The sequence below is a fragment of the Neopelma chrysocephalum genome, unplaced genomic scaffold (genome assembly GCF_003984885.1).
Source record: "Neopelma chrysocephalum unplaced genomic scaffold, ASM398488v2 Primary Assembly neopelma1_119, whole genome shotgun sequence".
In the NCBI taxonomy this organism is placed as follows: Eukaryota; Metazoa; Chordata; class Aves; order Passeriformes; family Pipridae; genus Neopelma; species Neopelma chrysocephalum.
Genome location: NW_020897781.1, coordinates 8,568,336 through 8,596,086, shown reverse-complemented (window position 1 = coordinate 8,596,086; position 27,751 = coordinate 8,568,336). Strand labels below are relative to the sequence as shown.

General features: G+C 40.0%; 1 protein-coding gene across 6 annotated transcripts in view; it reads right to left on the bottom strand.

Moving 5' to 3' along the window:
• SULF2 (sulfatase 2) overlaps positions 1 to 27,751 on the bottom strand; it is a 116,798-nt gene that overhangs the window by 18,849 nt on the left and 70,198 nt on the right. For all 6 annotated transcript variants that reach the window (XM_027697501.1, XM_027697500.1, XM_027697495.1 and 3 more), the window contains 7 exons: positions 21,674 to 21,825; positions 18,100 to 18,269; positions 13,694 to 13,844; positions 11,624 to 11,799; positions 9,737 to 9,865; positions 8,719 to 8,775; positions 7,915 to 8,044 (listed from right to left, as the gene is read on the bottom strand). In XM_027697501.1, the coding sequence (XP_027553302.1) occupies positions 7,915 to 8,044; positions 8,719 to 8,775; positions 9,737 to 9,865; positions 11,624 to 11,799; positions 13,694 to 13,844; positions 18,100 to 18,269; positions 21,674 to 21,825 (965 nt within the window). The remainder of the gene's footprint in view (positions 1 to 7,914; positions 8,045 to 8,718; positions 8,776 to 9,736; positions 9,866 to 11,623; positions 11,800 to 13,693; positions 13,845 to 18,099; positions 18,270 to 21,673; positions 21,826 to 27,751) is intronic.

The following is a 27,751-nucleotide window of genomic DNA, read 5'->3' as shown; positions in this document are numbered from 1 at the left end:
AGGGGAGTTTAACACCAGTCAAGAGTCAGTGGAAAACCCAGACTGCCCTACAATCTTCACCTCAGCTCACATCCAAAGGAAGACGCCTTTCTTTCCTCCTGCAAAGCCTGTCAGAACAGCCATCAAATAAATGGCTTTTGCAGTATGTCCTGAAGTCCATCAAGCTCCCATTGTGTAAAATCTTCTGGACACCTCATTTAAACACTGAAGCTGTTCCAGTTGGAGGTTTCCCCCCACCCCCAGGCAGGCCAAGTTCTTTGCTGTGCTCCTGCTTTCTGCCACCAGCTGTGCTGGGCTTGTTCTGACACTTCTGCTCCATCCCCTACCCCACTGATGCTCCCCAGCCCTTTGCTTGCAAAGCAGAAGAGTCTGGGCTTTAGTTCAATGGAGAAGTTGTTGGTGGTGAACAGAAATCTTGTTCAAATGTACACTGCAAAGGCAAAAAAACCCCAAACCCTAAACCCACAGTTTGTAATGTGTGTTCTCCCCTCCAGCCCAAACTACCTGCTACATGTACCCAAGGGTAAATTAGGACTCCACTAGGTATGAAACATGAATCTTAATGGCAGCAGTTGTGATTGAACAGGTGCCTTGTTCTCTTGTAGTAACACTGTTCACCTTGAACATGCACATGACCCCTTAGCAGAAAAAGGCATGTTGTATTTTTCTATGTGTTAAAAACCTGTTATTTCCTTCCCAGCCTTCAATGCCATGAAGTGGTTTTTGCACTATTGTGCATCAGTGTCTTCTTACCACTACAGCAATCACAGATGTTAATTCAAAGTCATTATCAGAGGCCCAAATCAGAAATAAATAGCCATGACTTTCCCTACAGGATTTTTTTCCTACAATTCACTCATTTCCCTCAGTGAGTCTCTCTCAATTGGCACTGCTTTCTGGGGGGGAAAAGGGCTGATCACACAAGCCTTGCTAAGAAAATATCCCATTGAGACACCCACCTTCCAGAGCTGAGCCCTAACTCCTCATGCTGTGTCTCATCAGCTCCTCTTTTTGTTAAGTGAAAGAGATTCCATTCCTTTTTACAGAGAAGTAAAGAGTGAAACAATCTGATCAGTGAGCTGCCAGCAAGGCTCCCTAACAGTTTTACCAAGATGGGCTCTAGGAATCAACATTTCTACAGGATAATAAAATCTTCTGTCTTTACCAGCAACCTGAGAAAAACACTTCAGTAATATCTGTCATGTTTAATTTATGCAGAAGCTTTCTGAACCCAACGTTGCTGCCACATTAGATGGTGAGCTACAGACAAACTGCTTCAATGGCTAGAAATATTCTAACTTGCAGTCTAAACTGATTCATGAGTAGTCAGGGTACATTTTTTTCCTTGTCTGAAAGAGCACAGTGACAGTTTAGTTAGCTCTTCTCCTTTGCTGTGGTTTGCTCCTTGTGTTATTTTTCATTAGGGTAATGAGGACAAAACAGCAAAATCCAGAGAGACACATTCACTCTACAAGAGGTAGTTGTACTGCTTTCGCTGGCAGCTTGTCCTGCTGCTCAGATGGGACAGGGTTCAGGGAACAGACAACTTGAATTTCCCATTGTTTGTCTCACACACATCACTACTCTGCTCTTGTTGACTTAAAATAATCAGCTCACATCTTCTCTACATCTCTTAGGTCCAGGTAGACAGACTCCTCTCTTCTCAACTCTTTTTTTGACTGAATATGCCCAGTTCCTCAATTCTTCCCAAATGGTATTATTTTCTAATTATTTTAAACTTTTTTGTTGGGTTCCCCCTGTACCTCCTTCCCATTCATCCACTGGCAAAGGATGAGTGTGGCTTCCTCCATTTCATGCCATCAGGACATAAATAGCACTGCCTGGTCTTCATTCCAACAGGACCTTATTTCATTACACTGACTCATGATTTTTGGAGATTTGGACCTCTGACTCCCAGCTCAATTTCAGTTGTCACACACCACATATCCCTCAAACCTTGAAATTGTAAGATGGATGAACAATTTATTGACAGAATATTTTGAGGGCTTTTTAGTGCCACAAACTGTAGCTGAAGTGAGGCAGGTGGGACAATTACAACTGGTTGGCAAATGACAAAGCAGGTATCCAGCTAATTTTAAGATCACAATTATGTCATTCATTTATTATTAATATAATAATTGGATTGTGGTATCAAATGGTCCCAGCTGCTGTGTTAGGCACTGCAGAAGCTGAGGAGTGATTGCAGCCTTAGCAGAAATTACATTAGTGGTGGAGAAAAAAGCAGCATCAAAAGAGGAATTGATTTGTCTGAGGTCCCACACTTGAGTCTGTAGCCAGTCTCCTGACCTCCAGCTCATTTTCTTGTGAACTAAAGTACACTGCTACTCATATCAGGATAGCTGAAAATCTGGGGGTTTTTATTAAATGTTGGTATTGATTTTAGCAAGCTACTTACAACAACCACCACTGCAATGACAAGGAGTTAAAAAATCTCCCTTAATAAGAAACACAAATTTCTTGGGTTTGTGAAGCAACAAGCAAAAAAACACTGTAAGTAAAATAGCCCCTGGAAATCATTACATGCTATTTCTAGCTGAAGGAGGAAAACAGTTTTTTTAATTATTGTTCCTGATGAGGAATACAATCCTCAGATAACAGCCTTAATAAATCATCATTATTTTAATTTTCATGATTTGTTGCCTCCTAATTTTATCAGTTTGAGGGCTGATAAAATTTTTAGCGTATGAAGTTATCAGCAAGTCATTTCTTGTTGCAATCACAGATTAAGAGCTTGATCCTGAAAGTTGCTGATCTCATGCAACTTGTGCTGAAATTCAGGAACTCCAGCGATCTGCCAAAAGAGCTATTAAAGTTATCTGGGCTCTAGCTGGCTTGATACACTTCTCTTATCAACAGAACCTAAATTCTTTACTAACCTCAGGATATCTCTGCTAGCTACAGAAGAACCAGACAACACAAAAGACAGATCAAAAGTTTTCTTCCTGGTTTTTAAAGAAATTCCTTATAAAACCTGACACTGTTTCCTAGGCCAGGTTGATGTAAGTCCAAGTGGCCTCAGGAAAAGGAGAATATACAGGCAATTTTTTTTATATTGCTCCTCCCTTGGCACTAAACAATGGCCAGTCATGATTGTGGTGGTAGGAATAAGATCTAGAGGGGCCACTTGTGAGCTGCTGAGGAAGGCACACCCCAAATCACAAGAGTTTTCCCTACTGGGATGTGAGAGAACGGGGGGACCAAGCACATAAGTGACCTGCTTTTGGTATCTTCAGGCCAGTTACAAAAGAGAATATCCCTTCAGGATCCTGGCAAAGCACAATGATTGGACGGAAGACTGTGTGCCAAAGCTTTCATCTGCAGAATATCTGAAGGAAACAAAGTGCCCATGTTTGTGTTTTGAATGTTCTCCTGTGAAAACTGCCACATAAAATGATATTTTTATGCTATTTAAAGGCAAATTCTACTTGTATCAGATCTGCATGTAAATAAAGCTCTGAAAATAAAAAGTATTTGAAAAGAAAATTATGTCAATTCACACAACTATTTTTCTTTATGAGTTGGCAATATTACTGTACTACGCCAGGTCCAGCTAAAGACAAAATCACTATCTTTTAATTTTGGGGTTTTTTTACAAGCACAACATAGATTCCCTACAGCAACCAGCACTGCTGCAGGTATTGCATGTTTATCAAATGTGCACAAAGCTGGTAAATTACTTGGAGGGAGATTTTGTGCAGCTGTTGTTATGATACTGTGGAGTTGCTGGGAGGACTCTACAGAGCAATGGCGATATCATAATTGGCTTCCACAAAAGCACATTAATGCAGACTGCCAGATAAAAGTGGGTCAGCTTCCACTCACCAATCAGTTTAGAATGAAAGGCCAAACTAGGCTGAAGAGAAAAATTTGTGTGGAAGCCATTAGATACCAGGATAAATGTTTTTTATTTCATGTGGGAAGAGCTCATCTCTTTTAAATCCTTGAATATAAATGCTGAACTGCTCTTTCATCTGAGTCTACAGTCACCCTTTGTTGGATGCAAATAACCAACACCCCACCAAGTGAAAAAGAAAACACGGTAACACACAGATTCCCATTGCACTTGGGAGAATTTACATACATTAGTGTTGCCAAAAAAATTCCACATAATGGACTGTGAAACAAGGTTTTAAACAGTTTGAATAGCCTCCTCTCCATGATGCTGGTGTTCTTTTACCAAAACGATGATAAGTTAAGGAGGGTGACAGAAATTTGCAAAGGAAGACCATTTTGTGGCAACAGAACTGTATTCATGAACTTGCACACTCACAAAGCAGAATTTCAAATTCTCCACCTCACATTCAAAGATTTCTTGACCTCTCCTTTACTTTAAACTCTGTCCTTTTCTCTTGTCCTTCACTCTCCTTCTGAGTCTTTGTCCTCTGTTTGCGCTTCTTGTCTCCTGCTCACACTTCACGTTTCCTGGGACTGCTCAGGTTTCTCTGTGCACCGAATAGCAGGTCCCCCAATCTTGTTTAAGTCAAAAGAAAGAACCCCAATGACTTTAGCAAGCTTTCAACTAATTCTGATCCAGACTTCTCTTCATCTTTGCATCAGGATGTGAAAATTCCCTTTTTGTACTGAACACTCCAGATACCACTAAACAGAGTGTGCTGCAGGATGAGGAGACATCTGCTAAATAACCACTGTATCTGCACACCACGAACTCCCCCAAGGTAGTGGTATGTTATTAATTTGGGCTTGTTCTACTTACTGTGCAGAGCTGTGAGCAGCACCAGCAAACAGACAACACCCATTTGTCATTTGAGAAGTTAGTGTTGCTTCGCTCCGAAAAGATTTTTGGGTGCACCCATATTTAGGCACAGTTTATCCTCAAATAAGCACATTTATCTCCCACTATTCCTATTGTCTAGACAGACTACTAGGACATACTCTCTAGAGTAGGGGTGAGATGGATTGAGACTCCCTTGAGAGCCCTTCACAGACTTCAATCGACCTGATTGTTTGGCAATTTTTCCCGATGTCCAACGTAAATTTCTTTTTTGCTCAATTTCATCCCATCACTTCCAATTACGTTTGACTGAACTGCTCAAAATAATTCTTCTCCCCTCTGTCTCCTGACAATGAGGATGCAGCACACACATCTCTTATTAGCACATCTTTACCTCAGAATTTATTGGCAACTCTGACTGCAGAGTTGACGTTTTATACCCGCTTCTTAAAGAGGTCAAAGATATTTTATTGCCCATGAAAGAAAACATAAGCCTGTGAATGTGTGTAGACATTACAGGGCCTTCCCCCTTTCTTCCACAACTGAGACAAGTGGTAATTAGAGTAAGAAAGCCTGAACATAGCTAAGTTACCTTATGCAAAGTGACAGATTCAGTGACAACATGGGTTTGGAAAGTCTCTCTTCCCCTCTGTTCTTACAACAACGTTCAAAATATTTGGGAAGACAAAAACAAAAGGAGGAAGCTGAAACAACTTTCAAAAAGACAGTACTGATGGAAAAAGAAAAGCTGTATTTCCCTGTACTACTTACTGAGTGATGTTGTAGCAGAAACAGTAACTTTTCCCCCAGTTCATCAAATAGCATTTCAAATTCATAAAACACAGCTAAAACTGCAGCTCGAGACATCTGATGACAATAAACTACTGCATGTAATATTCCTTTTAAGTTTAGTATTTTTAGGAAGAACGGGACATTATAGTTTCTCAGTATACTACATCTGACAAAGACACCATAGGAAGAAAAGAGCATCTGGAAAATTCCTATACATATGAATTGGATCCAAACACCTAAGTAACAATGGAGTCATTTCACAGGTACACTGAACTACATGATCAGCAGAGCCAGAAGAAGGAAGTCTGGTCTCTGACAGTAAAAAATGAACTACTGTAGCCTCAGCAGTCCATTACTGACTGTAGCGTTGGTGAACCACTCAGACTGTGCCTGCATGGACAAATGTTCCACAGCCTGACTTATCCTGAGAGCCCTCTGAGCTGCCAGGAGTCTAAGAACTGACAGGGCAGCATGTGGACCCATTGACCTTCCCCACTCTGTCCACAGTAGAATGTGTCACAGTCCTTGGAAGGGGCACTGGGACCCACACCTGGATGGAGAGCAATGGCACAGAGCCAATTCTGCCGTGTTTCCAGAGGGTGAGAATTCCCCCAGGAATCCATGGGGTCAGCTGTGCTTTGCCTTTGCAGTGCTCTTGTAATTTCCAAAATCTTCTCCTGTGCATTTCAAGACCATGTATTGATACCACTCCAGAGTTTTTTCCCCTGAATTTCTTCTATGTAACTTGGATCTAAAGTGAACATATTTTTCTATCTGCCCAGAACAGTTATGCAACAAGAGAAATGACACAAAATCAATGAGCTTTATGCCCATATCACAGACTGCCTCCAGTCATAATTGCATGTGTGTTTTCCCAGTCTATTTTTGTTCAGAGGAGGGATATATTGAGTTAACAGAATGTTAGTTTCCCATTAGAGCTACTCTATGCTGATGACGCCGCCCTTGTTGCCCACACAGAAGCAGCTCTGCAGCGTTTAACATCCTGCTTTGCAGAGGCTGCTGAGCTCTTTGGGCTGGAAGTCAGCTTAAAGAAGACAGAAGTTCTCCATCAGCCTGCACCTCAGGAAGTCCCCCACCATCCCCACATCACCATCGGCCAGTCAGAACTCAATTCAGTCCAACAGTTTAATTACCTAGGCAGCCTCATCTCCTCAGATGGTAAGATTGATGGGGAGATAGACAATAGGTTAGCGAAGGCATATAGTGCTTTTGGAAAACTCCATAAACGAGTATGGCGTAATAAACACTTGAAGAAAAGCACCAAGATCAGTGTTTACAGAGCCATAGTGTTGTCTACTCTTTTATATGGTTCCGAATCATGGGTCATCTACCGCCACCACCTGCGTCTCCTAGAACGCTTCCATCAACGCTGCCTCCGTACAATCCTTAACATCCATTGGTCAGACTATGTGACCAATACATCTGTTCTTGAACAGGCAGCAATTACGAGTATTGAGGCCATGTTGCTGAGAACGCAACTGCGATGGGCAGGGCACGTCTCTAGGATGAAGGACCACCGCCTCCCTAAGATCCTGCTCTATGGTGAACTTGCCACTGGCTGTCGCAAGAGAGGAGCTCCAAATAAAAGATACAAGGACTCCCTGAAGCAACAACTCAGCCTTGGGCATATTGATCACCATAACTGGTCCACTCTGGCCTCTAATCGGGAGGCCTGGAGACAGACCATTTATAACGCTGCTGATGCTTTTGAGAAAGCACGCAGGATCACTCTTGAGGAGAAAAGACAACGCAGAAAGAATCGAACCTTGCAGAATATACCATCTAAGGAGTCTTTCTGCTGTGTCTTTTGCAACCGGACCTGCCTTTCTCGTATTGGCCTTTTCAGCCACCAACGCGCTTGCATGAAAAATGGGTAGAGCCCTTCCCAAATCTTCGTTCGCGAAGCCTAGCCATGATGAGTTTCCCATTATTACATGTAATTCCAAATAACAACATCAACAAAATGAATTAAATAGAGAATTCAAAGCAAAGCAAACTATATGTATTTGGAGAAGGCCAATCTGTTAGGTACATTGTAGCTCCTCATCACTAATGAAGCCCAAACCACATTCTATTTGGGGAATAGAATGTTAGAACAGCTTAGGTGGTTCTCTTGACCACCTGAAATCAATGCAGATTTCAGGAACCAATGCAGAACACCTGAATCAGAATTTCCTGACTGACAGTCAATCTCATAAATGCTGTAATATGGTTGTGAGCAAAGGCCACAGAGCCATTCGATTCATAAGCTGGCACGGACAATGTGGTGAAGGACATTGCCACAGTGAAGGTGTTAAGCTTAGCCCAACTACAACTGCTTACTTTCAGTCAGGGGGACAATGCCCTACCTGGCCAAGCTGTTCACAAGCTGTTTGATACTCAGCTCGCTGACAGAGGTCTTTCACACGCTGGTATTTGGGTAGAAAGTTTTCTTCTTGGGCATCTACCTTCTCATTCTCCCTCTTATGCAGCAGTTTACTGGGGGAAAAGAATAATATTTATTTTTACATTAATATTAATTAAGATATAAATGCAGTTTGTTAAAAAGACTCAGAGGAGCATGTTATTTTCCAAGTCCATAGCAACACTGGTAGCCAAAACTTTATAGTCCAGTAGAAACCAGCACTCGGTCTCTCTGATAACACACAAGTTACTCATATCTTGCTCTCAGGGAGCATACAAAAACACACAAAATCAAGACTGTGTTCCATGTCTGATTGGCAGGCAGTGACAACAGTCAATACAAGGAGACCACATCCTCTCATCCTACAGGGCTGCACTCTGTAAACCCCTCGTGCCCCCATCGATGTATTAAGGCAGGGGCACAGATGAACACGCAGAGAAGGAGGGTTGTTCACACTCCCATGATACAAGCAGGAGGGTGGGGAGGGCAGCAGCTGAAAGCAAAATGGGATGCCTTTCCATCTCTCAATGCAAGGAAACTCCCTTCCCCCACCCCAAGAGCACATTTATGCAGGCTGTAGGCAAAGGCCATACATTCCCTCCAATCAGTGCCATTAGGCAACGCTGCAGCCGTGTCCCTGCTGGCACAGCTAAATGGCTTTAGACTGTGGCAGAGTGCTGCTTTGGCTTGAGCTATTCAGTGTCCTTCTATTTAAAGAACCGGGCTTTGTGATTAACACTTTCCTTACCCTCTTTCCACAAGGAACGAGTCTCTCCACACCTTCATCTTTTTCTTTAAGTGGAACCTAAGAGGAAACGAGGAGAGGAAGAAGCGACTCCCACAAACCCAGTAACCAAGCTATGCCCCAGTTTTCTCTCCCATCCCCAATTCCAATGAGAAACATGCCATGTCACTGCACAAGGGGACATCCAGCTCTGGGAAGCAGGCACATATGCCTCTCCAGTGCAAACCCAGAGCAAACACAGGACAGATTTTTCTCTCAGGGACAAAAATCCACAACAGGTTCACAGAGTACAATTTCTTCAACATAAGCATGTTTAAGGGACAGTGGATTAACTGAATCGTCCTCCATCACAAAGGATTACAAATTAAATCTGGATTTCATGACTCAGGTTTGGGCTCTTAACCTGCACACTATCCACCAAGTAGCCTATTCTAAAGCAGCTGCTCTTTTCCCCTTCTCCCTCCACCCAACTACTTGTAAAGCAAATAAATCTCCCTCCCTTTTCTCTGCTGATCTTCTCTAGCAAGCATCCAGTCTAATCCTCTTCCTCAGTCTTTTTCAAATGAAATTATTGATGGAAAGTCTTAAATAATAACTGCAATTTTGAGTTCTAGCCTGTCTTTATATTATAGTCTGATATACAACCAACCCTTTCAATTCAATTATTCTGCAATTCATTCAAAGTGAAATTTGTAGCTTTGCTACAAATGATGCCACAGAGACAATTAAAATCTATAACTCACATAGGTAAAGATCTTCACATGTAGCCCTCTCTTCTACACAGACTATATTTAGTTTATACAGATGCCATATATGCCATACATCCACTATATGAACATGCCAAAATGAAAATAACTAACTGAAGTGGGTCAATTAGTCTCCAGACTTCCCAGTGAATGATGTAATCCTACAGATGGTAATTTTATTATATTTTCCTTTAAATTTGGTGCATGCTGCTGAACATTTGTTCAGTCTGTTGTACAAACACATACATGTTTCCACACACATTTCCAGTTCTTACCTATTTACTGGTCTCTCCGAATCCAGCAGCTTTAGAATGGATTTACCATCCATGTCAGAGGGAATATCCAACCCAGCAATATCCAGAATTGTAGGTGCGAGATCAATATTCAACACAATGTGAGGATTCCTGTAAAAAACATAAAGGAGAATCCAGTTTAAAGCCCATGTAATGATACCAAGCTCTGTTCAAACAAAGAACATGGGACCAGATGGGCTGCTATATGTGGCAGTGCAGAACACGAGCTCAAAAAATTCAGGACAGAAGGAAGCTGCTAAATTCACACTAATTAATGAGACACTATTTAAAAATTACTACATTTTTGAGTGAGTGAGCAAACAGGCACTGACAAGAGCATGGATGATGAATTAAATTGATGTACCTAATTTGATTTTAATTACTAATAATTATGATGTAGTATATTTGGTATTAGAAATGAGAGCTTAGTAATGACTTGCTACAGTGTCTGCCACTAAAATTTTGTTGGTATCAAAAGGGAGTCATGACAATTACTCTGCAGGAAAAACATAAGGTTCACACAAAACACGGATGATTGATGTTCCACCATTCAGAGAAAAAAAAAAATCAGGCTGAGAGGGAAGATCAATTTATTTTCTGAAATACTCTCCCCTCCAAGCTATTTTATCCTGTTCTTCCTATTCTTTCATCTTCAGAAGTCTCTGAAAAATAAAATTCAGTGGGAAGATTTCACAGCTTTTATGGGTGTCTGGGTGTAAAGATCCTTGAACTAGAGCAGACATAATGTGGCTGGTCTCTGGTATTACATGTTGCAGAAACACCAGCTCAGTCCACTTGGGCCATAAGAGCATTCCTCTCCAGGAAGGCAAAGAACTGCAGTCAAAGGCAAAGAGAGCCTGTTCTTAGAAGGCTGTTTCAGCTCACTTGAAACTCTGGGGCTGCTGCAGACAAAACTCCTTCAGTGCTGAGGTAATGTGTTTAATTCCAACTGAGGAACCCCTCCCTGCTTTTTAAGGAAGTAACGTTGCTTTTTTTTCATATGCATAACTGCTGAAAACAAACTAGGGACACAGTGCAATATCTACAGAATTTAACATTTTTGTGCCTACAGATAATGTGAACCAATGAATTTAACCAGTATACAGAATGAGATTTTTTTTTTAATAATTACTTTTTATTGTTTTACACACTAGATCCATCTGCAGCAAAAAAAGAATTTTGTGTGGAAGAGACTGTGTGTTAATTATGCTAAGACATGCACACTGATACAAAGACAAGGCAGTAAATTATGGCACTGTCCAAAATCATTACTTAAGTGCAAATATTTGCTATTTGAAATAATTGCTTAGGAAGCATATTTACATAATTTCTTAGCTGATCAAAGCTACCATTTTAATTAACAGGCACACTGCACACTGCATCCAACAGCCCTAACCATGTAGTGTCAAAGAATGAACCAAAAAGAACCTTTTGTGCATGATAACATATGAACTATTCTTTATAAGCTGGAACAAGTGCCTCCCATGTTCAGCAATAATTATCTACTGGGGGAGTGAACATGACACAACATTTTTTTAACTTGAAAACTACACAGTTACATGTATAATTTTGTATAATTTGTATAATCTTTCCATAAAAGAATGGACATATTTCAAAAGTAGAGTGGCTTGTGCTGCACACCCATGCAAGCAAAAAAAGCAGTGGCCTTGACTTTGTTGCACCAGCACGTGCTGTCAGCTCTGCTTTCTGAGCAGACACATTTTTCTGCCCAAGATGAGCCGGAATTCAGTCAGGATGGGCAGAACTTTGTGCCTCCACTCGGCTGCCAGGTCAACACAACTAGAGATGTGAATATAAAGAACTCTTCAGGTCACTGCACATGCACACACAGGTTAGTCAAGAACTTACAAGGACCCAGCCTCGACATTTGGACCTCGGACGTAGAAAGGAACTCTGATGTCAAACTCATAGGGCATGGACTTCCCTTTCACCAACCCAAACTGCCCAATATGATAACCATGGTCTGCCGTATATATCATATATGTGTTGTCCAGTTCTCCTGTTTCAACCAACGTGTTGTAAATCTGAAAAAAAGAGCGCAAAACAAAACATGAAATTCATATGCACATGGAATACTGGCTATCATTTTCTGCCTATGAGTGACAAATAAATTACAACAGCCCAGGTTGGCACTGAGTTATCACAATGAACCCCTCTGAATAATCCATAATCACATCTTAATTTTACTAGTTGAATATCATGGCTATTGCAAGGCACACTTCTGTTTTCTCTTTTAAGGTAGAACACATTAGTGTGCCACTCTCAAGTGTTTGGGTTCAGCATTTTGCATAAGAGCTGTCAAGATAGTGCTAAATACAGACAGTAAGAGAGATAAGAGTTCCAAGGTGCCATTTTTGAAATTTTCTCTCGACCTTTATCTTTTTCCTGCAGCAAACAATTTTAATAAAATGACAGCATTTGAAATCTCACACGTATTTAAGCAACACTCAGTGATCTTGCCTTTGGACAAATGAGTCCCCATTATGCAGAATATTTGCACAATACCTTTCAGATAAATAACACTCAGTCATACTCTCTCAATATGGAGAATTAAGATGAGATTTAACTCTGTGGTTGCTTCTACAGATTTACAGGAGCATCTTTATGTGAAATGTATCCACTTGAGCACCAAAGGTCAATTTTTATGTGATGCTTGGGCTTGCAAAGGTACAAAGGTGGTGAGGTACCACCAAAGCAGTGCCTCACACACACCCAGAACCCATCAGCACAGAAGAAAACAAACTCTAATGTTCTTAGTTTGGGGGTTTATTTTTGCTTCTTTTATGGGTTGTTTTGTTTGCGTTTTTTGTCTGTTTGTGTGTGTTTGTGGCGGTTTTGTTGTTTTGTGTGAGGTACTTGGTTGTTTTTTCTTTTTAACTTTGAAAGACTATTAGACACATATAATTCAGTGGAAAAGATCAGGCTAACTTGGTAACTAGAACTAAAAAACAACCTAACTGATTTTGGCTGCAGTTAATCACCCAGAGTGAAACCATTTTACTGAACAGAAAATCCAAGCAGTGTAGTAAAATCACCAATCTCCCCTAATGCTGGTAATCTGAACCATCTGAACAGGTTCATTAACATGAGACAGAGATCATACTTGCCTGAATCAGTAATTATAAGACATTAGTAACAAATTTATGCAATGCCACCCATATAATCTCACCTTTGCTTTACAGCACTCCACTTATTTTACATTCTACCTTTTTGAATAAGAATGCCAAGAGATAAGCAGTAAATTGCAACTCCTTTAAATCTGCCTTTTTAGATCTGGAAAACCACTCAACTTTTAGTGAATTCAGACATTTCTGTTGAAGACAGTCTGTGTTAAGAGATCTCATTGTTACCTAATGCAGACCTAATTAAATTTTTTAATGTACCAACTTACATATTTATTTATTTATTTATTTCCAACATTTAACATCCTGGGCTGGGTTTACCATGAGATCATTCCATCGTTACAGAGTTAGGACTTCCGTAACATCACTTTTTGCTGCTGCTGTTTTCTTCTCTCAGAAACTCAGTGTTATGGGATCAGAACAAGCATACATTTAGGTATTTATTTCCAACAGATTGTAGGATGACTTTTCTCTATCAGAAGGTACATTTTTAGGACATATATTTTTTTTTAAGGGGGTCCCTTCCTCTTCCTCTCACTCAGCAGTGGCTCTGTGGCAACAAATCAGTGCACACCAACCACCTCATGGTATCTGTCTTTTGGAGATGAGGATCCTTATACATGGAATAAAGAGCCAAAATGATCTGAGGTGAGAGGATGACACACTATTAGAAAACTGATGCAGTCCTCCTCCTCCTTTCTCCCTTACCTTCATATCTACAGGACAAGGTAGAGCTTAACTCAAGAAACAAGCACCTGTCTAGCAAAAAAACAAAAAAGGGCACTGCTGATCTTACCATCTCCATCGAGTCATCCACAGACATGAGTGTTTGGAGGCGCTTTCTCTGCAGCATGTTAGTGAACTCCATGTGTATGGGCTTCATGGGGCCAGTGTACCTCATGATCCAATGCTTGTCTGGGTTTGGAGCATAGTTATAACTGGGAGTGCTAAGGAACAGAGAGAAAACCAGAATGCTTTAGCCAAGTAGAAAAAAAAAGCCATAGTAATGAATATTAGTAATTTCTATTTGATCAACACCATAGGACTTAATCTCCAAGGTGCACAAGAAAATATTAGGTTTACTTCAGAAATGTCTATACTTTCATGTTATGAAACATGGGAAAATGAAAACAACTCTGTGGGGAATAAAATCTATGAAAAGAGTAAATACACCTTGTTTTTGCAGTGACTTCAGACTAATATGGATACATCTCAAAGCCAAGAGACTGGCCTCAGAAGTTTCAAGTCCACAAGTATGATCAGGATGAAGGATGTATTACAGAGCTCCTCCTCAGGTAATTGCTTTGCTTTCACTCTGTCCACATCAGCACCAAATAGTATGGCTTGTGCAAGCTGTTTAAAGTAACTATAGAACTTGCTGAAAAGGTTCTACTATGTTCTTTAACAGCTTTCTGGAATTTAGCATGACTGGCTACTTGAGTATTTTCACACTCATGCACCAGAGAGGCACAGGCACTCTGCCTACTGGTATCCAACTGCATGTGAGCAGCAGAAGTGGATGCGCATGGATGTTAAAGACCTGCCAAGAAAAGCAGGGGTGAAGGGAAACAGGGTTGTATTTTGAAGACATATTACAGCCACCAAATGCTTTGTGATGGTCAGAAGCTTCAATCAAAGTCCCTGCAAAATCCCAAGAACTGGATTCAATGTCCCCCTGAAATATCACTGCCCCTCCAAGTTCTCATGGTCCTGGGACACCATTAAAGTGATAAGGAAAAATATCACTGACTGTCCATAGTTTCGCATTGTTGGGAGTCCCAGCTATTGCTTTTCTCTGCATAATTATATTGCTCTAGGTCAGCTGAACCTAATAAGGGTTTATAACCATGATGTCAACTCTCTGCATCACCAGCTCCCTAAGAAGTTACATTTGCAAGAAATATTATTTTTACCTACTATGTCTATTCCTTTAAAGTTTGCTATTACTTAAGGTTGAAAAACACCTCTTACAATTTCTTCACACCCTTGCTCAAACACATTGCCTGCAGAATCTAAAGTATTAAAGATTACTTTTCCTAAGTAATTTGGTTAGGCTTCCTTCTTTCATTCAGAGCAATAAACTCATTCTATGCAAATGCACAAGCCCAGAGGGTGACACAGTAACATAGGAAAGAATAGCAGATACTCCATCACTTTCCTCTTAGCAACAACAGAATTTCCTGATAAATTCAGCAAAATTCTACCACTGATTTTGTGTATGCAACAGAGCAGCAGGGTAAGTTATTAAGATAAACAATAAGTTGAAACTTATCAAAATGCTGTGTTTCTAATATATCTTTGAATGTGACAGGTAGCCTTAAGAGATTTAATATAAATATGAAGCTAATAATCTGACAGTGAAATGCTTTATGCTGAAAGCCTCTGTTAGATGCTATCTGAAAAATGTGCATGCATGGCAAGTGCAGGCTTCTTCATACAGGGAGGAAAGGGTTGTGTTTATTGTCTCTGCAATGTTAATAGTCTCTCGAATTTCAGAATGTTATTGTGGCTGAAATAATGACATTGCTTCCTTGAAAATGCTGACAGTTATGGAAACTGTTGCTATGTGATGCCCAGAATGAATCAAAAATGCTTTGCAAATTCCTTTTCAGCTTACTTCGTGATTTCCTGGCTGATTTGAAAACCTCCCACTACATAATCCAACCAAAGCCTGTGATTTTCTTTGATTACTACAAATGTAACCCTCTTATACTTAACAGATTTGTCTGTCTTATGGGGAAAATACACAGATGTAACATTCCTGGAAGTTGGTTGACTCCTTCAAATGCACCCAGAAGGTAAGTCCCAGTCAGATGGCATTTGACCTTGAAAAAGATGGGTGGGAAAATGTCCTCTCTGTTGCAGTAACATTTCTGATCACTGCTAAGCTGCCCAGCTGTTGTGTTCTCTGCAGCTCACAGCATAAGCAGGAATAAAGGAAAACCAGCCCTGTATCTGAGGGATTTGCTCTGGGAATAATTTCCAAACACGACGAGAGCGCAGACACACCCAGAAAGGAGCTCTCCAGAACGAGGAGGAGAGGGACTGCAGTGCAGGGCACAATGATCATACCAGCCACAGTATAGAATAAAAGAAGCAAGAGAACAGCACATAAATTAGCCACAGAAGTAGATTCCAGAGCTCCCAAGCAAAGCAGCACCGACTGCCTATGCTGAACCCCACACCACCAGCTTTGAAGCACTGCCAGCAGTGCCACAGGGCACAGTGTGGATGTCACTGCAGTCCCACCTCCACCTGGCTCTGGATGCAGCTCCAGAATCCACCTGTAGGCTTGGGCAGCACTGCCACCAGGACAGGCACAGAGCCATGCCAAGGTGTCCTGCCTCCTGAGCCTGGCACTGGGCAAACACTGTCCAGGGGATTTCTTACTGCTTTAGGGCAATTCCTAAGTGTTCCTTCCCCCCGTGTTCTGATCCTGCCCTACCATATCCATATGTAGCAAGAACTGCCTACAACCCTTTTTTAATTGACAGATTACCTGTCACTGAGGGATTCCCTGGAATTTGGGAACAAGGGGAAAAAACAAAGAGGACAATTTGCATTGTTTCCCTCACTCTATGTACATGTTCTGCATTTTTTACATTTACTCCTAAACCCAGGTCAATAAAAGCCCTTACAAATTATTATCATTTTGCAGTGCTGGAAAAATTGTTTAGAAGATGACCGGCAGTTTGTTTGTGTGAGATGTACATAAAATTCATATCCAGAAGAAAAACATAGTTCCTTAATCTACCAAGGTAATTTCTTTTTTTACAAACAAAACTTCTTTCCATGAAGCGACACTTCCTATGTAACAGTTATCATTGTAAGAAAAGTCACCTAAAATTAAAAAAGAAATAAAATCGTGTAATTACTTTATAGTCAGGAGGATAAGCCTAGTTTGTGTGAACAATAAGACTTAAACCAGGAGCAAAAGAAAAACAGATGTAGTCTGTATTTCTCACCGCTGCCCCTCCTCAAATCCTTCCAAACTTTTTCATTCAACTAGCAAGTAAATTAGTGCAGATTGTTGCATGATGATTATCATCTCCCAGATCCAAATGCCTTCTAAAGGAACATAGTAATATAAGCCATAAGAAGTTGCTCACTGGTCATTTCTGTAATTTGCTTTTCAAAGAACATAAATGAGCACAATATGGCAAACAAACATGAAATACTTCACTGCTGCAGATCTATGCCACAGATTCTCTTTGGGCACAGTAGAAAACAATGAAATATGTAATTCTAAGTTATGCAATAACCAGACAATAGAACAAAGGAAGCTTTTTCCTTCAGATTCTATTTTAAATTAAGCAAAAAAAGTTCAAATGGATTTCACTGGACTCTGGACTAGGCCTGAACAGCTTTGGCCACCAACTGATTATTATTTTCATCAGTTCCCAGCTCCTTCACAAATCCAAAATAAGACAGAATTCTCCTTAAAAAGGGGGGCATCGGCACATAGGGAGAAAGTTACAAATGTTGAACATCCATGAAGGCATGAAGCCAGGAATTAGAAAACTACTGGAATGTTTTCAGTCCTGTCAAGAGGAGATTTGGGAGAACCACTCATTTTATCTGCATGCAAGGAGACACCTGCAATGCAGCATTCCAGAGCTGTCCCTGTAACATGTCCCTGTGCTAGAAACCAGAGCCATCTCAACGTGGAGCTTGTGAACATGTTAACTCAGGAACCAGGTGATAGTGCCTTTGGGATCCATTCAAGACACTGCCCAGGGTCATGGACAGACAGACCCTGTCTGTCTCATTCACAAACAGCCTGTCTAACCTGGTGCTGCAGGCCTGCAGTTGCTTTCTTTCCATATATGAAACAGGTGTAGTAAAGTATTGCATAATACGTGATTTCTGCTAATACCTGTAAAATAATATAGTTTATATATAAGAATAGGGAGATAGGAGTTTCTTCCCCTGAAGAGTTTACAGCCCAAGAACCAGATTTTGATCTCCCTGCTTGAAATAAAAACAGTGCCTTAATTCCCAAAGAGGCTGTAACAATGTCCAATTAATTCTGTGGCCATTCTCAAAATACTGGTCTGAAGAAACATAAACAAAAAAAAGTCTGGAAACTCTTCTTATATATTTGTGACAAGGTTATGCCAAGAGTATTACAAAGAAAAACATTGTTACCCAGGACTTCCATACTCCAGAACCTGAAAATCAAAGGGTTTTTTTTTTCCTTACATGTGTTGTGAGGCATTAGGAAAGAGATGTGAGTACTGAGGGGCTGAATCTTCAGGGCCGTGAGGAGCAGCGTGGCTTATAACCATCAGCACGGGCCTGTGAGGGTACATCCTCTTGGAGAGTCTGAAGAAGGTAATACTGTCATTGGTAATCAGATCAGTTAGATAATCCTGCAAGTAGAAGTAAAAGTGCAATGAGACACTTGAAAAGGAATTTCAAATTGAGGGGGGTGAGATGGGAAGGGGAGGTCTGAGGTATCATAAGAAACAGGGGAAAAAAGGAGCTACTTCACTCAGAAAGATAGGAGGAAGGAGTAAAAAAAAAAATAAAAGCAAATCCTTCTTTCTTCACTGCCTAGAAATATAAAAAGCAACAGCTTCTAGCTTTTCCTCAGAAATGAATGGCATTAAAGAAGATCAAACAGTACTCTTTCTTCCCAAAGTGGGTAATTACATTATGAAGATCACAATACTAAATACAATGACCAGGTATTAATAAAAAAATAAAAAGAAAATCAGAGTCAGCATCTTCAAGGTGTGTAGTCCGACTTTGCATCATAAAAGTGCTTCGAAAATACAAATGGCTTGATGTTCTTTTTTTTTAACCTCCCTCTGAACCAGAATTCGGGAAAAGATGTTGGGTTAATTGGACCAAAAATTTCATTCAATATTACAGTGACAATCTGATAGAGATATAACTCTATATTGTTGAGAATTTAGAAAACTTCCTTTAAAAGAGCTGGACTATCTATTTTCTGAGAAGTATCATTATTATTTTTCTGATATCTGCAAAAGCTAGAGGGATTGAAGAAGCATTTTTAATGACAAGCCATATTCTCCTGCTTCACAGGAGAAATATAAATGCTACAAATACAAATACCCCTCAAACACGAGTAGGATATGAAACTTCACCTTTAAAAAGCCAAAATAACTGTCATGTCACAGCAGAATGTAAAATCAGACATAACATCTGCCTCTGGTGAAGCCAGCAGTACAAAATGTGGTACATACTGGATTGCATCTCCTTTTCAGGACAGCTTTCTGCCCGTGGTTCAGACACTTGGTCCTCTTCACCACTGCCAACGTCCTTGAGAAGAGAACTCAGCTTATCATTCATCCAAAGCAGCCTTTTCCATGGACTTGTATTTACTTTCCCCAGGTTATTTCCTGTCTATCCCAGAACAAGGCCAGCAAAGTCTCCATTTATAATTTTTCACACTGGTCCCAACACAAGCCATGTCTGTTATGGAACTGCCACGATCAGGACTGTCACTGAGATGATCTTTTCACTCATGAAAGGAGGTATAAACAGGCATCAGCTGAAGGACTTCCAATCATAAGAATATGCAGGGGAAGGGAGAATGTACAATAAGCCAGACCAAAGCAAAACTGACTTCTGAACATGCTTTCAATACCTGAGACAACACTCAGAGCTGAGAGGGAACACTGAAGTGCTCTCAACAAGTGCTGTTTATCTTAAATGTGCCTCTTCTTTAACCTGGTCACTCACTTCAAGTGTGTAACTCATCTTTCATTTAGCCATTAGGAGAGCACAGTTTTCCAACTTCATTTTGAAGATGAAGGTTTCCACGTGGTCAAAGTGAAAATCACTGCAAACCCACTGTTTAACAGGTCAAAAGACCAAACAAACATTTCAATTTGCTGATTTCTTACAGTTGTTTTTTTTAAAGCTCCTTTAAAAAGCTCCTTTAGAGGATGTAGCTGTACAAAATTAAAATTCATGTAAAAATAGTTGACAGAAACTGAAAAAGAAAAATCAAAGTAGAATGTATCCTGTAAGAAAATCTAAAAGAATTTTATTTTCAGAGCATAAGTGCTTAGCAGTCACTTTGGAGAGCCCAATAATCAGTAATGTTTTTTCTAGTTTTCCACTGGCACATAATTAACTATATTAAGTAGATAGGACTAAATTATAATCTGATTATATTGTTCACTGCTGGAAAATTAAGTTTGGAGTAAAAAAATATGACAGGAAAGAAAGAAACAGTCTTGTGTTTCAACTTCTGTTTGTTCATTTGAACTCCAGTGTTAACATCAACCAGTGCTGTTGCTCTGCACACTATCATCTGTTTATTACTGTAGCAATTATGCACGAATATGAAGATTATAAAAACATCTCTATTTTCATCAGCCTTTTTTTTTTTACTAAACTTGGTAAGAAAAACTACAACAAGTGAAGACCTAAACGTTTTCAAGTGTTGCATACACAAAACAGAGCTGAGGATACTGGAACAAAAAGCTTCCTGGTGACTCCTTGGTACAATGGGTGGAGATGGAGAACATATGCCTATGGAATCATTTGCCTCACACCATTGCACATAAGATAAATTCCCACCATAACATTTTTGGTCCACAGCTGTAAAGATTAGCTCTCTCTCATTCTTCATAGATCAGGAGGAAAATAAAAGATAAATAATTCTGTACAGCAGTTGCCCCTTCCCCTCAGCAGCTGGTGCTGGAAAAGGAAACCCTAGAAGGCTGTGAAATTTTATCTTTCAACACAAAGTACATTCAATTAAAAAAGGCAAATAGGGCAGAGGAAAGGGGAAATCACAGACAGGAAATCACAGATATCAACTGTTTAAAGGAAATACTGACTGGGAACACAATGCTAATGAAACACAAACACGAAGGCAGGATTTGTGCCCAAGAAGAGAAAGCAAACCAAATCCCTGTTAAACAAATACACATTACAAATCTCTTCAGAGTGAGTCTACTTCCTGTGTTATACCCTAAAACTAGAGCAGTTTATGGATAGATTTATTTACCTTCATACTTCAGAGTCACTTCAGCCCATTTTAGGGCTCCACTAAAGCTGGTTCCTTTGGGGAGGAACACTTTTGGCTGAAATAAATGTACTCCTGACTGCAAACAGGTACTGAGCTGTAACGTGGTAGATGAGATAAAAAATGATACTGCACTTGACAATTACTATCAAACCATTTTGTAAGTTTGGTCAGGGTGTACCATCCTTGAGAGGATATTAGGAAACACATGCACCCGTATATATGGAAATATAAACATAACAGTTAAATTCTCCACTCATTCAGAATTATCACAAGTTGTAGCAAGATCCTAGGAATTCTCCATCGTACTGTGGCTGTGAAACAAGTTCCTTAAACTAAAAAGATAGGTCTAGCTGGAGGGAACTGGATTCTTATCTTATTAATGCTTGTGTAACTCCACTGAAGACAGTTCTATTCCAAGGGAACAGATGAAAATCCGAGTCACACAATAATTAAAGTACAAAGCACGGAAATAGCTATCATGCAGCATTTAAATCCATTTTCACATCTTCAGCTCATCGTACCTAATACAGTCTCAGGATATTTTGTTTGTTTCCAGCGCTGCTAATGATGTTTTCAGTACCATGACCCTCCCAGAATGGAAGATAACATAATATCCAAACACTACTGCTGTTGGGGGTTGTAGATAATGTTACAGGCACCAGCTTTCAAGCACAAAAAGAATCCTTTAGTTAGACAGAAACCATAAAGTGCAGCTTTCTTGTGGTCATGTCCAAATGTGAATAGAAATAAATCAATAGGACCTACCCTGGAGTAGTCATATCCATGCTTCTCCTTCACTCCATTTCTACAGAGTGTGTAGTTGTAAAATCGAGAGTTTTTAAGTAATCCAACCCATTCTTTCCAACCAGGAGGCACATAGGAGCCATTGTATTCATTTAGGTACTTTCCAAAGAAAGCTAGGGGTAGAGAAAGCAGAAGTGGAGTAAGAAGGCATAACAGAAACACTTCAGAGACACCATATTTAACCAGATTCTTTCCTTTCTGTTTCTTCTTGGAACAACTTTATTCTCTCCATGACAATAGATTTAGGGTAAGGGACAAGTTCGCCTGTGGGTTTTTTATTTATATGTCCATAATGCAGATCTTTCGATTTACAACCTGACTATGTACAGGAGAAACTGGACCACAATTACCACTGTACTTACTTTAGTGCCTGATACATTTGGAGTGAGATAAACAAAACAGAGAATGCTTAAAATAGTGCCAGTTACCACATTACCTCATCCTACTCTGAACCCCCTGATTTAGCTCCATTTCTCATTTTGGTGACACCCGCTCCAGCCATCTGCACCTATGGAACTGGGAGAAGCAGTGAAGTCACTAACAGGAGGTTTGCTGGGGAGAAATGATGACAAATGAGGACCATAAATACTGATGGGATTTTAAACTTGCTGCACAGAAGAAATGAAGCCTGTCTGGCAGAACAAGCACCAGGATTCTTACAGAACACAGGGCTGGTGTCTGAGCCATTCTGCCAGAAGAGCTTTGCTCTCTAAGCCACAAGTGCACAGACACAAATTATTTTCCAGAAAAGGGTTAAGGAAAGTTAAAAGCATCAGATTACTATGGAAAGAACACAAGCTCTCCAAATGCTTTCATAGTCTTCAGTAAAAAATTAGTAATTTACAGGAATATATCTTTCAGTACTACTTTGTTATTATGATATCATGTAATAACTAGACAATTACAGGATAAATTATGCTGGAAGACTCCATTCACCCACCTAGTTTTTTTAAAGCTTAAAGGCAAAATTCTGCTCTTGGGTCTTCAGACTGCACCACAACGCAGCACTGAAGTTGCTCAGATCTCAATTTTTGAATGGTCTGGCAATACAAGTTGGCATTATCATAGTGATCTTTACACTTGTTCCACTTGTCACTACAAACGTTTTTAATCCAGAGGCACACACTGTCTGCAGCATCTCACAGTGGCCATCTCTCAGTGAACTATCTGTGCTTCTATAAGGACAAGACAAATCTAAGATTCCACTCTCTGACTGAGATTAAACCTCACCACATAATCTGTGGGATTTTAGCATACAATTCACAGTTCTCAGGTACTTAAATAGTATTTTTTAAGCTTGCAGCCTACAGTGTCTGACACTGCACCTTCTTGTACGTATATAAGTGCAAGGAGCAATACTGTGCATAGAGTTGCACAGAATTTCAGCCAGTGACAAAAGGGCCTGCCTCACTGAAGTAAACAGACTTATGTCTAGTTGTACCAGGCTGAATATCTGCCCAGAGACAGACTCAGTGAGAAACAGTGATATAAAACAGTATGTGAGAGAGCTCTGTATCATTACCTGATAGTGGGGGTTTTTGTAAAAAAAAGTGACAAACATGATAATTGTAATAATAATAATAATAATGTAATAATAATTATTGTAATAATAATGAACACTGTAATATAGGGGAACGAAACTAAATAAATTTACAGGTTAGTAAGTACACTGTGCATTGAATATCCATAAGATCCAAAGAGTGTCTAGGCAGAATGCAAAATCTATTTTAAATCAGCTTCTCAACAAATTGCAATGTATTCAATTAATGTGTAAGGTGAGGCACGAGAAAGTGAACGCTTGAGATTGTTTGAAGTGTTTTATAGAGATGAAAGTGCTGACAAAATTAAGATCTGTATCACAGAAGACGAGGAGGGCACATCTATCGGTACATAATCAATAAATTCTTTGAAATTTACATTGTGTTCTAAAAATATTTTGCAGATGAGTCACTTACAAAAGGGTTAAGTGACTGATAAACATACTGCAGAAAACAATTTGTCTCACAGTCCTAAACTGCCTCATGACATCTTCTCCAACCAAGCAAACTAATCCAGCAGCAATGAACACAACAAGATCTACTCCACTGTAGATTAAAACTATCACGTTACTCAGGGACTGCATTCATACAATATATACACTTTTTCCTAAAGATGTTGCTTTATGAACAGCTTCTAATTTTTAAAGAATGACAGGCAACTCACAGGGCTTTTGGGTAAAAAACAACACAGATGATGCACATTTCTTTTCTTGTCTAGTGACACAGAATCCAGGATTGAAACCCTGCCCACTGTCTCAGAGCAGGTGTGTACAAGGCAGCCCAAAGCCTTCTGTGCCCCACCCAACACATGACAGCCAAACTGAGACAGATTTGCCCTTTCTGCTCACAAGAACCAATCCACTCTCCAAAAAAGCATGGGAGCTCTGGCTGAGCTAGCTGAAGCCCTCAGGAAACAGGCACTCTGTAAAGAATTCCTTCACTGTTGTTCTGCACAGGCATTAAAGGAAAGCCTGGTGGAAGTTCCTCCCCACACCTTTTACACACCCCCTCCCCACTGTATACCCAGTGTGTCTTTATATCCTTGCATGGATGTCACAGTGCTTTAAATAATTTCCTCCGCTATTTCCAATCTTTCATTTCAAATCTTTTTCTTCTCTCCCTCCTCCTCTGTTATTAAAAAATTTTTAAATGCCGTTCCTCTGCAGTACTGGGTTACAAAGCTCTCTTGATGCTGAGCCAAGATTTTCATTTTGCATTATAACATTCTCTGTAACGCAATTTTTCCCCCTCATCAGATTAGCTGACCAGAGACAGCTGCTCTCTGGAGTACACATGCCTCTGGTACATCCAGTTTCAAACTGCTCCAAGATTTCATTAACAAACATTCACAGAGGCTGCTGTTTGATATGCTCAGCTGTGTTCCTATAGCCAGCTGATGGTTAAAAAACATGCAGCTATTTTGAATAAACCCATTAAGAACACGATTTACTTTAAATGCCATGCAACACAGTTTTTCCTACGACTACAAAAAACAGGATACACACAAATGGAGTCCTTTGTACACTGTTACCACTTCCGCAGGGATTCATAACCCTTTTTCTCAGAGTCCTGCCCTTCGATGATAAGCACCTACAAAATTCTTTGGTATGAAGTGGAATTTTTACAAGAGGTTTTCTTTTTTAAACTATTTCTGTAAGGAAAAAATGGAACACAAAAGAATTTTCCCCATGCTTTCAATTAATACAAAGGTCTGCCCTGAATGTAACACAACCACAGAAATATCAAGACCGTAGCTCGTTGCTTAAAAAGCAGATCCAGCAGACTGTCAAATGTAGTGCAAAAGCACAATCAAAGGGGACACCAAGGCATCATTTATCGTCACTGGAAATGTTCAAGCTAGTTCTACTGTCTGTCTATATCATCTACTAAACTACAGGTTTGTTTTTTTTTTTTTTAGCACTAATTCATTTCCTAATATCTACCTAAAAATACTTAACACAGCTAAAATGCCTCTAACAAAGGGTATTCACAAAGCTCTCCATTAAACTGAAAACCAAGATCATTTGCGATGCATCAATAAAACGAAGTTCATCCCTCTTTATTCCCTACAGACTGTCCAGCACTGGGAGGTGGATATAACAGACCATTTCCAGTTCTCAAATTAGAAATAGGAATGCAGTGGGAGTCAGACTCACCAGTGCAAAACTGCCAGATCAGACTCAGACACAGAATTTCAGTCTTCTCTTGTTTCCTTGATGTGACAGCTCTGATTCTGACCACAGTTAGTCCTCCACAGATAATTTGCGTGACAGTATTTACATTCAGAGCATTTATGTTCTTTTTAAATAAAGTAAGAAGGAAATCAAGAAAAGGAACGTGTGAGAGGAGTACTGGCACCCACTTCCTGACAGCAATGCATTACCTTGGGCTGGGAGGCAGAGAAAGACACAGCTCTTGCTCTAGTAAAGCCAAGGCAAGGTATGTACTAGAAAAACAAACTCCACAGGTCAAGGTTAGCCTGGCTTCTGGGAGATCCAGTCACCCTCTCACCTGTGAGATCACTGAGAAGACAAAGCCAGGCCCTGGTGGTGCATTCTTGGAGGACAAGAAAAAAGCAGCACAGACTGAAACAAGTGAGAGTCAGCCTGGATGAAAAGAAAACTTCTTCACAAAGAGGAGTCAAAGAGTGAAAGGGGTTCTCAGAAACACTGTGCAACTCCAGTCCTTGGTGTTTTCCAGGCTAGACTGGATAAAGCCCTCGTGGCCTGGGGCAGGCTTTGAACAGGTGGTAGAAAAGAGACTTGAATTAGCCTGTGACCCTATGATGGACTAGATGACTTACAAGGCCCATCTTCAGTTGAATATACATGGTTCCAGGATTTCGGTATTTAGGAATGTATTTGTGAACATTCATGCTCTCATAACAAATCCTGAAGCTGAGAAAAAGTAAAATTCGGCTTTTTGTTACTCCTGGACAGTAAGCTCAGTATTTTTACCACACATTCCTCCTTCCCAGACTCATCTCTTCATACCCTTCACGCTGCATCCACCTATTAGCTCCCCATGAAATTGCACTTACCACCACGACTGTGAAGTTAAACTAATTTTAAGCTATTAACCCACCATATTTAAACATGAATGCTGTGCATTAACTGCTTTAAAAATATATTTAGAGCACTGCTTTTCTGACCTATTTCAACAGCCAACTTTCCAGGTTTTGAGTATGAACCTTAAGTTACTGATACAGATTTGTTTACCCCTCTAAAATCTTTTAGTTCTGTATCTGATACCAGTTTTTCCCAGCTCAAAGTTGAGCAACTAGCTACATTTGAGCAATCCCTTAGTTTTGCACTTGGGAGAGGTGAAGGGGGTGGGCATTTCTGACCTTATTTCTGCTGTATATCTATATACTGTCAGTACTTTCTGTCCTCTGACAGACAATCAGAGGAAAGCAGATGAGAAAGTACTCTCAGATTGCATAGTATGCATGGAACAAGCAGTGAGCTCAAAGGTCAACTCTGTTTTGCATTCACATCATGGCCAGATACACTCTTAAACTGACAATGTACAATGGAATAAACCCAGTGAAATTAATGTATTTACAGCAGAAATATGGGGGTTCTGAGAGAAAAATTCTATAACTTAGTATTAAATTCAGTTCCATGGGAAAGATTAGACATCAGTTCTTAGTAGGTATCAAAGGAATTGACTAGAATTTCCAAAAATCAGTAACTCCTAACTGCTGAAGTCCCCTGAACAAAACCATCCCAGCTGGCACCTTTTGTGACAACAGGAAATACAACACTCCTGCAAGGATTAGAAGATTAGTATTATTACCTCAGTAACTGCAGTAATCTAATTAATGGGTTGCATAAAACATACAGTGATTTTCCTAAATATTAGAGTATTTTTAAGACTACATTTTGTTCTCAGATCCCTTTAGTTCCATCAGTTTCAGGATGCTAAGGAAGACTGGGTTCCAAGTACTTTTCATTGTTTCTTGTCTTTTGTATGCCTGCAGTAGTTCTTGAAATGATGATTTCACTGAAGTATTTCACCAGGCAGACTAAAAGGAGTACAGGTGTATATACACACACTTTAGTCTACTGCACACTGACAGCCAATTTTTCTCTAACCTATAATACACCTATAATTTTCTTAAAGATCACATGCTCCATCCATCATCACAGGGACATAAAAGGAGTAGTACTAAAGGCAAGAGCCTTTACATGCACAGCTCTTCTCTGTAACTGGAGTAAAAAATACCACTCAATTCATGAAACATAATAGTTGCAAAACCCATGTTGTACAGTGACTTGTAAGCACTGCAGTTAGAGTTGCCCACAGGTTGTGATGCCAGGGGACTGGTCTGATATCTAACAGGACAAAGGCAATGCACAGTAATCTTTGTGACACCTTTGTTCCTCTTCCTGAGTTTGTATTGCACATTGCTCAGCTGTGGTCAGGGATCAGTGCCAAGATCTATTTAATGAATCGGGGGAATTGGCTGGAGGGGAGCAGATGAAGCCAAATAAAACAA